General features: G+C 43.7%; 1 protein-coding gene across 2 annotated transcripts; it reads right to left on the reverse strand.

Moving 5' to 3' along the window:
* Positions 1 to 506: 506 nt before the first annotated feature.
* On the reverse strand, positions 507 to 12,171 carry LOC120793844 (CD59 molecule (CD59 blood group)). Of its 2 annotated transcripts, none has more exons than XM_040134279.1 (4): positions 12,082 to 12,171; positions 4,961 to 5,033; positions 3,254 to 3,355; positions 507 to 1,347 (listed from the first exon to the last, which is right to left on the reverse strand). In XM_040134279.1, exons 2-4 carry the CDS (start codon positions 5,013 to 5,015, stop codon positions 1,148 to 1,150), a joined length of 357 nt encoding a protein of 118 aa, XP_039990213.1. In that variant the 5' UTR covers positions 5,016 to 5,033; positions 12,082 to 12,171; the 3' UTR covers positions 507 to 1,147. The 2 variants fall into 2 exon arrangements, with proteins under 2 accessions (XP_039990213.1, XP_039990214.1); XM_040134280.1 differs by having other exon boundaries at positions 12,034 to 12,107.
* Between the last annotated feature and the right edge of the window lie 3,287 nt (positions 12,172 to 15,458).

The following is a 15,458-nucleotide window of genomic DNA, read 5'->3' on the forward strand; positions in this document are numbered from 1 at the left end:
AAAATGAAAAACATTTATCAACTCTAACAGGCACTAAAAGTGCTGTAACTTAACCAAATTGCGAGCCTCTCCTGGACTCGCGTCGTTCGCGAACGATTGGTTCAAAAGAACGAATCTTTTGGGTGATCGAACTGAAGTCAACGGGCAGCAGGAACCCGGAGTAATATCCCCAGGACAACAAGGTCCGAGTCTACGCCCGACTCTGGTACACGGACAAACCAGAGGAGCCCGGAAACTCCCAGTGGGTCTCTCTCCACTCCTCTTTTTCCTCAGCGACGGGGTACGGAGATTGTGTTTTGTTCGAAGACTCACAGAAGAGACACACAAATGAGGCCTCTGAAATGCACAATCTCTTCAGACTGATTCCTTTCAAGCAACCATTGTAATTGTTCATTTTTTTAAATGACCCCGTGAGTCGTGTCAAAAAAGCAGAGAGCAACAGGTCCGAGATGAAAGGACTGAAAACAACACATAGATCGTAGATTGCGTTATTTTAATATATAAGAGTACAAATGTGTGTAAAGTTTATTTAAACAACCCAAAACCACAGTTTTGTAGACAGAATACACAAATCATCATAATAATTTGAACGGTGATAATGTGATAAAAAACTTCATCTTATTGGATTATAGCAGAATAATGGAGGAAAATCAAACGTTGTACAAATCGGAGAGAAAACAAAAGTCTGAGTCTGATCTGGGTCCTGGTCTTCGTCCGACTTAAAGTCTCGATAAAACGGTACGTTGAGAGGATTGAGAGATTGCTCTCGTGATCTGATAGATTTCGAGGTGTTGGGACAAGACATAATCTATAACTCAACCAGTGGACTCTCAGAGTCGGGGGGTAGAGGGTAGTTTACTTTGACGGGAAGAACTGTTCAAAAACGTTTGATGGTTTTCTTTGTTCGGCCTAAGTCGCCGGGGTGTTTGCAGGAAGGAACCAGAATGTGATGCAATGCGATGATGTGTTCATTGTTAGACCGGAAATTAGAAAACAAGGTGAAAAAGTCTTCATTTATTGTGACTTTCAGACCTGACCTGAGAAACTGGAAGCGCCAAAGGCAACTAAAAATCAACGGCCACCCTCGGTTTAGTTCACGTTAACTTTGAGACGCTAGACTGCTGCAGTTGTTTTGTCCACAGCGTCTTCAGATCCGGCACCACCAAACACTCAGCAGGGACCCCGCCAGGGCCAGGACGGGCGTCGCCATGGTGGCGGCGTTGCCGGAGTTGCACAGGTTGCTGCTGCAGCAGCGGTAGGTGTAGCTGGAGATGGCCGGGAACATCTGGGAGAGACGAGAGTTATCGCAGTCCGTGTACCTGATGCACTGACGGATGGTCTTCCCACCTGGAGAGAAGAGGCACACACACGTCTGTCTTTCTATACTTGTGAGGACCCAATGCATTCCCTAACCCCGACCCCGAGCTTACCCATCACGACCTAATATCTGATCTGAACCCTAAACCTTACTCTAACCTGAACCTTTGAACCAAGTCGTAATCTTCCGACAGCCCTCTGAAGCGGCGCGGACCGGTCAAACGTCCTCATAATGCACACATGTCCTCACTTCGATGGCTTCAGACTGAACTGAACTGAAGCTGTCTCCTGAGCAGTTTTATTGGGAAGTGCCTCTTACAGTGAGAGAGACCGACCAGCGTTTTCATACGACGTGCAGTGATCAATATCAGGCCAATCACTGGTGATAACTCTGAGTGCTGAAGCATAAACAGCCCCTGACGGCTGCAGCTGCATTTCCACAGACAGTGCAGGAAAAGATTGAATCAATGATCCTACCTCGGCCAAACGGTGGAAAGCTATTTCTGTCTCTATAAAACTGCAGCTTCATCTGCAACGTTCTTATCTCAATGTGGATTTTGTAGGTAAATTTATAGTGAAAGACCTTCTTAATTACTTTGCCACCTGATGCACTAATATGTCCAGTTAAATCAATGTTTTTGCCTCTAAAGAATAACATATATTTGGTTTTATCAGCATTTAAAACAAGCTTAAACCTGCACTAACAGATTTTTTAACAAGTACTGAACACAACACTGACATATCATCGTCTTCTAAGTTGATATGTTGAACTTGTGATGAACCAGCTGTTTATTTACACATCCTGCTGCTACAGAGCAACATGATCCTTCATCTGGATCTGGTGTCTGAGTCCACCCGATGAATCTAGGGCCAGTATTCCCTCTCTTTTAGCTCTGTTTTGGTCTCCACCAGCTCCTGAGGGAAACAACTGGCAGCTGCTAAATGCTCCACTGTGTTCAGCAGCTGGTCTCTGACTGTGTCTGTCTGCTGTTTGCTGCTGAGCAGGTATTCGACAGTGGCTTTTTTACAGCTGTTTCTCTGAAAACATCTGCCTGCTGGGGCCGAAAACAACGCTATGAGAGCGGTGAGACTGAACCAGAGTGGTACTGAAACAATTTCATTCATTTAAATAGTAAATACAATAAAATTCAATACACAGCAGCTTTAATTGAGTACTTGAGTACTTGAGAAGTAGCAAGTATGTGATGAGAGACAGGACAAAACAATAGCCTGGGTGCTACCTTTCAGGTAACTCATAAACAAGGTGACCAAAGCAGAGGATTCAGGCCTACGTTTGGCAGTGTTAAACTAATCCACGCCTTCATCTCCAACAGGTTAGATTACTGCAATGATTACTGACACCCCCCAAAAAAAAAAAAAAATTACTGAGAGGCTACGACTTACTCAAAACTCTGCTGCATGGCTAAAACTAAAAAAGGGGCGTATCAGTCCAGTTTCAGCCCGACTCCACTGTCTTTCAGGAATAACTGTCTCCATATGGTTCCAGTCTCCTTCATGCTCAATGAGATCTTCAGGACAATGCTCCTAAACAACATTCCTCAGACGATCAGAGAGTCGAGCTCTGTGAGCGTCTTGAGGAAAGAGTGAAAAAATTACATCTACTCCACTCAGCTTTTAATCAGTGTTAGTTTGGCTCATGGCTTTAATTGCATCTTAATGTGGCTGATTTTTAAACCCAATATTGTGAGTGACTGTATTTTTATTTCTATCATTTTATTGGTGCTTTGTGCTCCAGCTGTCTAGAGTCCTTGAACGCGATGAACTGTGAACCGCCTCGTTTCTGTGGTGTATGTTTGCATTTCTAACGTGCCTCTATTTCTGTTTTAAACGTAAGAACACTTTGAGCTGCATTTTGCGTAGGAAAGGTGCTAAGCAAATACAGATGATTATTCACTATGATCAGGTTGACACTGACCTCTTTCACTCAGTGATATGCAGGAGTCCTCATATGTGCAGTCCTGGACGTTCTGACAGCGCCCGGTGTAATCAGAGCACTTGTAGCAGCGGAGTCCAGATCCTGAAGAAGAGGAGACTGGTTTTACTGCATTCGGCTGGACCGGTAGTCACTGGGATCCAATCAGCAGAGACCAACAATCAACAGCAAATGTGTCGCCTTGTTTTGAGTTGAGACCACGGAGTTTGAGATGCATCAATATCCAGGTTTGGTTAAGACTGAACAGATCAGCAGAGAGCTACAGGCAACAGGTTGTTTTGAAGGGGTTTTTTAGTCGAGATCACGGCTGGACCGACCTGCCAGGTGGTTAAGGTTAAGCTGAATTTTATCTTATCGCGTATATTCTTTTGGTGGAAGGTGAACTGAGTTTTGTAAGCAGCCGGCTCGACCTTCCTGATCTCAGACTGAGGCTGATCAACGATGTGATGCTGTGATCTCGAACTATAAGCGCGTGACATGAAACTCTGACGACACGTGGGAGTGAAACACCTGCGCTCCTTGAACGAGAACAGTATCGTGTTTATCATCTCCGTTTATCGCAAACCTAAAAGGAGACATTCATAAGGAGCTTTTCATTTCCTCTCATGGTTTTAATCTGCTTGGTGTGGACATGGACTTTTTTTTCCTGAACTATTTTCCAAGGTCAAAAATTATTATAAGGACAAACTCATGGAAGCTCCAATAATCAAGGCACCTTATGAGCCTGGTTTATACAGACAGTAGGAAGCTCAGCTTGACCTTTTCTCCTTGTTAGCAAAGACCATTAGACTAAATATAAATATAAAGGATAAAGGTTTTAACAGAAGGTCTCTGTGACCATGAACATTTAAAAATGAATGTTTTCTACAGGATACAAGATAAATAATCCAGTTATTACGTCTTTATATTCTGATTATACAGGATAAATAAACCAGTTATTACGTCTTTATATTCTGATTATACAGGATAAATAAACCAGTTATTACGTCTTTATATTCTGATTATACAGATAAATAAACCAGTTATTACGTCTTTATATTCTGATTATACAGGATAAATAAACCAGTTATTACGTCTTTATATTCTGATTATACAGGATAAATAAACCAGTTATTACGTCTTTATACTCTGATTATTCAGGATAAATAAACCAGTTATTACGTCTTTATACTCTGATTATACAGGATAAATAAACCAGTTATTACGTCTTTATATTCTGATTATACAGGATAAATAAACCAGTTATTACGTCTTTATACTCTGATTATACAGGATAAATAAACCAGTTATTTCGTCTTTATATTCTGATTATACAGGATAAATAAACCAGTTATAACTTCTTTATATTCTGATTATACAGATAAATAAACCAGTTATTACGTCTTTATATTCTGATTATACAGGATAAATAAACCAGTTATTACGTCTTCATTTTTGTTTCCCTGAATATTTAACTCTACAAGAAAGAAAAGTCAAACCCGATGGCATAGTCTATAGGTGAAAATGAACGAGTAAAAAAATTTAGGTGCAAGTATTCTTTTTTTTTACCGTTAACTAAGTTACAGGGTGTCTGGCATCATTTAAGGATAAATTAATGCAACGTTTAAGGCATATGTGGTCTGTAGATCACTTCAGTCCGGAGGGGTGTGCAGGGCTCCTCCACTGCCTGATGTGTCCTGGTCCACTCACCCAAACGAAGCATCCCACAACAAACCAGCAGGAACAGTCCAAGGCAGCGCTTCATGTCGTCTCGGAAATAAACCTGAAATAAAACCAGACAGGAGAAGGCGTCAGGTCAGAGCAGCAGAGCGTCCGTCTGGGTTTGGTGCCCGATCTTGTTCCACTGTGAGGCAGACGGTGCTCGACTCAGAGCGGCTCTTTGTCCGGTGGACCACAAAGACTCCCTGTCTGGCCAAATGTCCTCCTCCTCCCCTCCAACAATCACTTGGCCACCGCCTCACTGAGGGCTGTGTTATGGCTGCAGCACGCTGTTTCTGTATGCTGCTTTTCACATATTTAAACTTCTTTTGTACCACTTTGAGTAACCCTGGTTAACCTTATTGATCCGTCACAGTCGGCACATGGAAATACTCAGCGATGACAGTTAAGTAAAAGTCCTGCGCTGAAAATATGACCAAAGTACAAGTGTGTAGGTGTTATCAGCAAAATGTAGGAAGTATTGAGAGTAAAATAATACTGGAAAATTACTCCTATAACAATGCAACATGTTTTTAAAGTCCATCATATGTTGCACATAAAATCTTAAGCTGTTAAATACTTGTAGAGCACAGGCCTCTGCCTCAGCGTCAGAGAACCTACACTCCAGAGGAAAAAATTCAAATTCACAGAAAATGATCCGGATTTCTTCCATGGTCCACCAGTCCTGCAGACAGAGGTGATAATAAGCACAGACTCGGACACAGGTCTGACTTCTCATTTAGTCAATTTAACAAAGTATGAAGCTGCCGGGACACAAAACACACGAAAAATGACAAAAAAATATACAAATCCTCGGTGATCATCTCTAAAAATGTGATTTCAGAAGAGTTTAAGGTGATAAAAAATATCGCTCCACTGTCTATACAGCAAAACGATGTAAAAAAAACAAAACGACAATAGTCTGTTCAACATGTGAAGTGGTTTTATCTCAACTCAAGTCTATGTCACTGAAATATTAATAATTCAGGGTTTTTAAACATTTCTCTCTGAAAGCTTTTTTTCTCAGCTTGTCTCTACATGATATAAAGGCACATGGACACTCGGCCGTGAGTTTATTAGGACGCCCAGCTGAAACTAATCCAGTCTGACAGAGCAGCGCTGAATGAATCCTCCTTCATGTGGGTCCTGATGTTCATTCACCTGCCTGATCACTATGGAGGCTGCGGTTCGTGGTGCCGCTGAACTGCACGTCATTACACAGAGCGGCGCTCCTGTTGTTTAGCCCACCCTCACGGATGTGAAAGGGGTGGACAAAATAACGGAAACACCCGCGGCGCAGCTCAACAGCAGCACAAACTGCAGCTTCGAAAACGACCGCAGGGTTTGAATAAAAACGGAACCTCAGAACCTTCATGGAGGAGGATTTATTACAGGACTGCTGGATCAGACTGCGACACTCGGACGTCCTGACCATTAAGATCGGAGAGATTTCTATTTGTTTAAAACACAGAAGGTCTCAGCTGGATCACAGTGGAGTGGTCTGTGGCAGCCCAGTCTGTCCTCCTCTCTCTGATGTGGGCGAGACCGGCGCTGGTTTGGTATTTTTGTTGCTGCAGACGCCTCAGAGGCAGCTGGGTTCCTGCGCTGGCTCCAAAACCGTGACCTTTAAATCCGGTTCACTTGCCCTGCTGTCTTTTTTTAACTGTGGCTTTCGCTCACCGCGGGCACCTTTTGTATTTATAGATTTTATTTTATTTTTTTAATATTTCTCCTAAAAGTATTGAAACGCTGAACACAGGTGGTGAAAATCAAGTATTCAGGGGCATCCCGACATCTGTAGAGAGAGAACTGAGTAATGTACGGCAACCCTTCATCTGACGTTGTTGCCGTTAAACAATAATAACCCTCCGTGTCCACTGAGTCGTGCAGTGAATTTGCATCTCGTTCTCTACAGACTAGATTCAGAAATGAGAAGCTGTCAGCTTTAGCTACAAGGTGTCTGTGTTACGACCACCGACAACACAGTGTGTGATCCTATGGAGGAAAGTGTGCAGCATCTGAGATCCGCCTCCTGCTGCCGTGGTTTTCTACCTCAACTCTTCTCTACTCTCCGGTCAGCGGTGGGAGAAGTACTCACATCCTGCATTTATTTTTACACGTAAAAAATACTCCATCAAGAGGCCTGCATTCAAAATCCAACTTAGGTAAAAGTACTATCAGTAGTATTATCAGCTTCATGTAGGTAAAGTATCACAGTAACAGTACTTCATCTAGTTCCACTATCACAGTAAAAGTACTTCCTGTAGTTCCAGTATCACAGTAAAAGTACTTCCTGTAGTTCCTGTATCACAGTAAAAGTACTTCCTGTAGTCACAGTATCACAGTAAAAGTACTTCCTGTAGTCCCAGTCTCACAGTAAAAGTACTTCATCTAGTTCCGCTATCACAGTAAAAGTACTTCCTGTAGTCCCAGTCTCACAGTAAAAGTACTTGATCTAGTTCCGCTATCACAGTAAAAGTACTTCCTGTAGTTCCGCTATCACAGTAAAAGTACTTCCTGTAGTTCCGGTCTCCCAGTAAAAGTACTTCCTGTAGTTCCAGTCTCACAGTAAAAGTACTTAATCTAGTTCCGGTCTCACAGTAAAAGTACTTCCTGTAGTTCCAGTCTCGCAGTAAAAGTACTTCATCTCAAATCATCTCAAACTGAACTAAAATGCATTTGCAAACAGAAACGTCTTCAGCTTTGACTTATAGGAAGTGAGACCTGGAGCAGGTCTCCAGCCTCCCGGGACTCTGAGCAGCCAAGGTCCCTGGAGCCTGTCTCCTCATCGGGGAACGCACCGAACATGTTTCATTTACGCTAACATAACTGCGTTTACGGGTCACGTACAGTGAAAGCGCTGATGTGGGGCTTTCACACAGTTTCTCCTTTATCTCCGCAGACCATAAAACCTGTTCCGAAGGAGACGTTCACCGCTACTCTAAACCCATTCGGTTGCACCATAACCTCGGTGGTTCGAGAGCTTTCTCTCGGTGTTGCGTAGCGCAGCAGAAAACCACAGACCGTGACCGTGACGACACAGAAACAGCAGACTTCTCTCTGCAGGGTTACAGTCCGGATGGACGTCAGTGTTGTCATCTATCCGTCCCAGGGCGTGACAGACGGGACGGTCAGCTGCTGCTGCACACAGAGCAGCGTCTGTATCCACGTCCAGCTGCAGCGAGGCCTTTTCCCCGAACAGTGGTTTTTCATTTAGACCTCTTCACTTTCCCCGCAGCGAACAGCGCGGCGTTAATCTGACAGATACACACCCCGGCGCCGGAGACAGATACTGACACTGTCGTTTATTTTTCGTCCCCTTTCCCCTACTTCTCCGTCAGGACACATACTGGGGGCGGACGGACTCAATCTTCCTCACACTGAATGAAAGACAAATACCAAAGGTAAATCTCCCAGGCTCCAAGTCACTGCTCCCGCACACGTTTGGTTTATACACTATACCTCACGTTAAATCTCGCATGTGTGAGAAACAAACCCGCCACAGTCAGAACCTGGTTGCAGATTTGGACCAAAGTAAAGAGACAAAGAGACACAGACGGAAAACAGCCGTGCATCAAAACAACACGGGGGACTGCGTTGGTGTTTGCATGTTGCTCCAGGTACAGGTGAGACAATGAGACATGATCAGCGTCCAGTGTGAGTGAATCTGGGAAGACACCCTGCAGCTTTATTAATCTCGTGCATTACGTTAGCTCACGCTGCACCGAACCGTAGACTTTTATGTTGAACATTAACGCTAAAGCCCCGGGGAGGTTTGCTCAGAGACAACTCCAAAACCACGTCCTCGGCAGTGCTGACAAAAAGACGGAGTTCTGCTATCAACAGAAAGTAAAAATTAAAAACATTAAAATTGAGCTGCGGCTGGGAAATACAGCTCAGTTTTACATCAGGGCTCATTCTGACTGACCACAGTTAAAAAAAAACAGGTGAAATACAACAAGCCGACTGTCATGTTGGGAAATCTGACCGTGGAACAGCTGCTCAAACTGCAGACGGACGACCTGCCCGAAACCCAACCGATGGTCCGAGTCGGGTGGTTGATCGATCAGCGGATTAATCAAGACTGTCCTCCTACCAGGTCCACATCCAAAGACCCGTCCGTGGTTCAGGTTCAGGAAAGGTGGTGGTTTTGGTTCAATGTAAATAAGCAGGTGTCTGAAGTCACTGTGAACTTTTTCTCTATTAAACCGGACCAGGATCTTTCCTGAACCTGAGCCAGGAGCTGTGAGAGTCTGAATGGAACCATAAAAAAGTTGAACAATGCTGGAGCCACTACAGGTGGATGTTGTGCTGCAGGATCAGGTATCTTGGTGGAAAACAAACGTGTTGTCTGTGAACATTTTACTGGAATGCTGCAGCACGAGTACTGATGGGAACCAGGAAAACAGATCATATTCTTCCCGTGTTTGCTTCTCTGTATTGGCTCCCTGTAAAATCCAGAATAGAATTTAAAGTCCTCCTCCTCACCTACAAAGCCCTTAATGGTCAGACACCATCATATCTGAAAGAGCTCATAGTACCTATTACCCCAGTAGAACACTGCCCTACCAGAACGCAGGCTTACTTGTGGTTCCTAGAGTCTCCAGGAGTAGACTGGGAGGCAGAGCCTTCAGTCGTCAGGCTCCTCTACAGTGGAACCATCTTCCAGTTTAGGTCTGGGAGGCAGAGACCCTCTCCAGGTTTAAGAGTCTTAAGGAGGCTTAAAACCTTCCCTCTCGATGAAGATTACAGTCAGGTCTGGCTCGGGCTGGTCTTGAACCATCCCCTAGTTATGCTGCTACAGGCCTAGACTGATGGAGGACTTCCCGTAATGCACCGAGCTCCTCTCTCCTCCTCTTCCTCTTCATCTGTACTCGTTCATGTCCCATCAGTGCTCGTTACTGACTTGACTTCTTCTCTCTCCTGTCGCTTTCTGCAGGTGTTTCTGCCTCTGGTGCTGCAGAGTCTGGATCTGTGACTGTAAACCACCTGCTGCCCCATGATCCTGCTCAACACCCACTGCTTCAGTTATTATCATTATCATCTATTATTATATTTAGTTTTATTAGTATTATTATTCATCCTATTATTATAATTATTAGTTTTATTATTAGTCTCATTATTGTTACACATCTTTATGTTGTACCTGTACTGTGCCCCCCCGTCTCACTCTCCCTCAACCCAGCCCGTCGAGGCAGACCCCCCCCCCACCATGAGCCTGGTTCCATTCAAGGTTTCTACCGGTTAAAGGAAGGTTTTCTCGCCGCTGTCGCCAAGTTCTTGCTCATTGGGGAGTTTTGGGTCTCTGTAAATATAACTATAAAGAGTCCTGGTCTAGACCTGCTCCACATGACGAGTGCCCTGAGGCGACCTCTGTTATGATTTGGTTTCTATATAAATAAAACTGAATTGAATTGAATTGATACGTTCAGGATCGACCAACATCTCCTGATTACGTTAATAGAAACTGTGATCCAGTCACAATTATGTTTCCTACAAAGCCTGTGCGCTGTTGCAGGTTAGTCGCATGGAAACATCATTTCTAGGAGGCAGGGTTGCAGCGTGCTGACATGCTGATGTTTAGCAGGGATAATGTTCACCATATTCATGAAGGCTGTGTGTCTCAGTTCAGTTGGGACTTAGTTATTCGCCAACCCCAGGATGTTTTTAATGATAAACTGATGAGAGAAGGATTATCCAGCCCCCTTCTTAGTGTAGATAACAATCTAATATTGTACATTTTGACATATACAAACTGATGGGTTGAATTTTAAGCATTTTCACATTGACCCTACGTCTGAACAGAGGCTTCTCCTCTTTAAATGCAGGGACCTGGTCTGGTTGGACGGATTTCGGCATCTGTTTAGTGACCAGAGCCACTCAGGGGCAGATTCAGCTGTGATGTGTCCGCGGGAGAAACTCTTACCTCTCAAACAAAGTTGAATTCAGCCAGAGGCTTAATCAAATCACTCATCAGATTCACTCAGAGCCACTTTATGAGTCAAGTATTCAACAAAACCTGAGCTCTATAAACGTTGTAAAGGTAGAATTTATGGCAGAACAGTTGCATTAGATTGTACGTGTCCCCAATAAAGGGCCCTTTTTGCATCCTCTCCCTCCATGCATGTATCACGTGAATACAGACAACGTGTGGACGTTGTCTCACTGCAGCAGGTGATGTCAGGCTCCAGGCAGCTGCAGACTCTGGTGGTTAACAACAGTTCGCAGACGCCTGCGGACAAAGATCATTTCATTCAGCCACGTTAACAGAGAGCTGACTCTGACAAAGAGGTCACAGTTTCACCACCAGCCAGCGTCCATTCACGCTCTGACACAGTGACAGCAGCAGGGGAGCTTCACTGCTGAGCTGCTCAGAGACCCTTTTTTTGGGGGGGGGGTTCCTGGCCTCCTGTGTTTCTGCCGTTGACCCGTTCACTCGACTGGACAGATTTTCTTCCTTTTCTACAGACTTTGGTCCGAGTGGTTGTTGAACTTTCAAGCACGGTCTCATGGGCACCAACACTTTCTCCTCAGCACAATAATTTTGAAAAGAGAGACTATGTTTGGTATTTTGATGCAAAAGTTGGATAAACTCTTCATTAAATCGCAGCTGGCGTCTATGACGGTCCCTTCAACTCGACCCCCACCTCTAACCCCTGACCCAGCCAGGGTTTGCTTCCCAGTGGTGGAATGTAACTAAGTACATTTACTCAAGTACTGTAGGTTAAGTACAATGAACATAAGATGGAAATGGTCGGAGCAATTTATAGCTGATGGAGATGGTTTTAATACGAGACTCTCAAAAGAGTACAAAGTGATGTCCAATTTAAAGGTCACATTAAAAATAGACTTGTAGATTCAGGCAACACCCACACACCCCACCCCCACCTTGTTTACTAGCCCAACAACATTAGCATTAGCAACTCAGCAGGGGAAGCTTCATTTAATGTAAGAAAACATTTGGTACCATCACACTTCAAGGTTTTCTGGACCCAAATGTGGACCCACACAAAGGCAGGCAGCAGCTGTGAAGAAGCTTTAACGAAGAACATAAAGAGGCTTACAGAGCGATGAGTCGACTGGCAGGAAAAAGGCAGGACCAAACACAGTACCTCCAGTTGGCAGGTCCAAATCAAAACACCGGGGAACAATCGATCCAACGAAGAGTAAGGTGAAAACAGAGCCTGTGGGCAAGAGTCCCTGGGAACAAATAGAGCAGGGTAGGAAGTAAAACTAACAGACACACAAGGCAAGGAATTTCAAAATAAAACTTCAAAGAATAACAGAGTCTTGGGAAAGAGGGGCTTGACAGGTTTAAGCCGTGTTTCACATAAACCAATCATATCCAGATTATGCTGAAGAGTCAAATCATTTATCAGGAAGGCTTCAGTGGGTAATGATCCGATCTTTGTAAAACCACATGTGAGCGTCTTGCTGTGGCTGCAGTTTTCAGTAATTGGCCTGTAGAGCTGCTAGTAGATGATGTATTCATTGAAATCAGACATCTTGTGGAGATACAAGTGGAATGAGCTTAAGAATTTTGTTTTGAGGGGTTTTATCAGGTGTCTTGTGGTACACTTCACCACCACCAGTGGTGGGAACTTGTGAGTAATATGGCAGGGGAGGGGACAGTGTCTATGTTGTAGACCTTCAATCTGATAGTCTGATCCACTCTAATCACCTGCGACCTGCCAAGCACCAATACCTCAACTTCAAACCTGACTCAAACCCCTGTCTATATTTCTAGATAAAACAACAGAATGGGGGGCAGCTCCAGAAGGAAGACCAGGTATCAACAAAACCAAATCCCTGCTCACTACAGTGACGAGCCAGCCAGGGGTTCAGTGAGGTAACCCTACTGTACAATCTGCTAATCTAACGTTGCGGGGGATGGAGTCCCCGGTTACTAGTGTGTGTTGTTCAACACTGTTGCTGGAGGTGGAGGAGGCACGCAGGCCAATGGGATCACCAAAAGGACAACCAAAAGGACCACCAACAGGACCATCGAAAGGACTACTAACCAGACCACCAACAGGACCACCGAAAGGACTACTAACCGGACCACCAATAAGACCATCGAAAGGACTACTAACCGGACTACCTACAGGACCACCGAACAGGACCATCGAAAGGACTACTAACCGGACCACCAACAGGACCATCGAAAGGACTACTAACCAGACCACCAACAGGACCATCGAAAGGACTACTAACCAGACCCCCAACAGGACCACCGAAAGGACTACTAACTAGACCACCAATAGGACCATCGAAAGGACTACTAACCGGACGACCAACAGGACCATCGAAAGGACTACTAACCGGACTACCCACAGGACCACCAACAGAACCATCGAAAGGACTACCTACAGGACCACCAACAGGACTATCAATTGGACGACCAAGACGTATTATAGCCTGTCACCTCTATGCTTTTGGAAGTGTAAATGTATATCAAGTTTCTGGAACTGCTTTGCCAAAGAGCTTCATGGTATTTTCAAAATCAGAATTAAAAAAGGTCCTGGGCTCTTCCTGCAGGGTCTGCCCTCTAAAGACGAGTCACTTCACTCTCTGAAATTTTAATAGCTGGATAAATTAAATGTATTCAGTTACAGTGGACCAATGAGACGCCTCCTCCTGTCACTCAGTAGTACAAAGAGATGTTGACTGTATGACCACATGAGAGGACCATCTGTGCTTACCGGTCCATTTATTGTATGCCTTTGTTCTTAGACAGAAACCTGCAGTTGGAAACACTCACCTGGACTGGCGTTAGGTCAGCGGTGGGTTGATCCAAACAGTGGGATCTACATGTGAAAGCAACAGGTTGTTTTTGTTCTTGTCTGGATGGATTTTGGGTTGCTTTTTGTTGTTGTTGTTCTACATTGTGTCCTTTGTGTATGTGTAAGTTTCTTATTGTTTATTCACATTTTGTAGCGATTGTTTCATATTATTTAAAAAATAAATAAAACTGGAAAAATTGATGTACATTTATACTTCTAGTCCAAAACATTTCCGAGGGAACTGTTTTACTTTCTACTGCTCTACATGTATCTGACAACTGCAGTTACTTTGCTGACTAAGAATTTATGTACAACACGTGGGATGAGCATACAAAACATTATGCATTGTTAGAAATGAAACTAGCAAACTATATGTTAAATAGTTCAACAGTAAAATGCTGTTTGTACATTAATGCATCACTAATAATGATCCAGTAATATAATATCTAATAGTAAAACGTCCACAGGGGTCATTTGTCAGCATTGTGACTACTTTTACTCTTGATACTTCATGTAGATGACATTTTACCGGTAGGTCCTACATTCTTGTATTTAAGTAATATTTTCAGTGCAGGACTTTCACATGTAATGTAGTATTTTCTGGTGTGGTATTACTACTTTTACTGAAGTAAAAGATGAATACCTCCTCCACCCCTGTTGTTTCCTGCCTCCCTTCACCTCCTCCTCTATAGACTAAAGGAATAGTTCAACAATTTACACTTAATTGTTTCCCAGACAGGAATGATATCAATCTTCTGCCTCTACAACGGGTTTTCGGTTAGCCTAGCTTAGCATTAGGTCTGGAAGCAGGGGAGACAGTCATTGCAGCCCTGCTGTGAAACATGTAGCTCATGGAGGATAATTAGAGACTTAAACTACTTCTTTTCACTCATAACTCAGTCAGACCCGAACCCAGCTATGAAACACATATCGATGTGATTCAGTGAGACGTCCACTTCCTGACGATATCATGATCTCTGATGTCCCTCCAGAATAAAGCTGCAGCAATCCACTTAGAAACCAGAGGAGAAAGAGGATGCAGAACTTCACTCAGAATCTTCCTGTTTTTAAGTTTCCTTCAGTATCACAGTGACCCAGTGAAAGTTGTCTGAACATCCACGGCCACACTGAGAACAGGAGCTGATCACCGCTGATTCAGCAGCTTTTAATGACAGGACAGTTTGAAAAATGTGAAGAAATACAGGTTAAAAACACAAAATAAATGGTGCTTAAAAATATTGAGTTCATTGTCATTGACGACTGAGAAACTAGCAAATATTCCCGTTTGAGAAACTGGTACCAGTGAATGTTTGGCATTTTTTGCTAAAAAATTACTTAAATGATTAATCAATTATCAAACATGTTGCCAGTTAATTGACTAATCACTTAATCAACTAATGATTTCAGCTCTAGGGTACTGTTTGGTTTCTGGAGAAATAATGAAGTTGTCATGTATAGTGGTGGTCAACAGGGGCCAACAACAAATGTTTGCCCCAGGGCCCCTCAGGAGGTTAATCCGGTCACGATGGTTGGACTCACACACACAACACTGGAGGAACATGCTAATACCAAGACCCAACACTCTGCAAACAGCGGAAAAATGTCAGTGTCTGGTGAAAAATCGTCTAGTTTCATCGTAGGAGGGTTTTCATGCTTTCAAATAGAGTGAAGGACCATACACACCTCAAAGTGGTCAAAGACGTACT

Source organism: Xiphias gladius, chromosome 8 (genome assembly GCF_016859285.1).
Source record: "Xiphias gladius isolate SHS-SW01 ecotype Sanya breed wild chromosome 8, ASM1685928v1, whole genome shotgun sequence".
In the NCBI taxonomy this organism is placed as follows: domain Eukaryota; kingdom Metazoa; phylum Chordata; class Actinopteri; order Istiophoriformes; family Xiphiidae; genus Xiphias; species Xiphias gladius.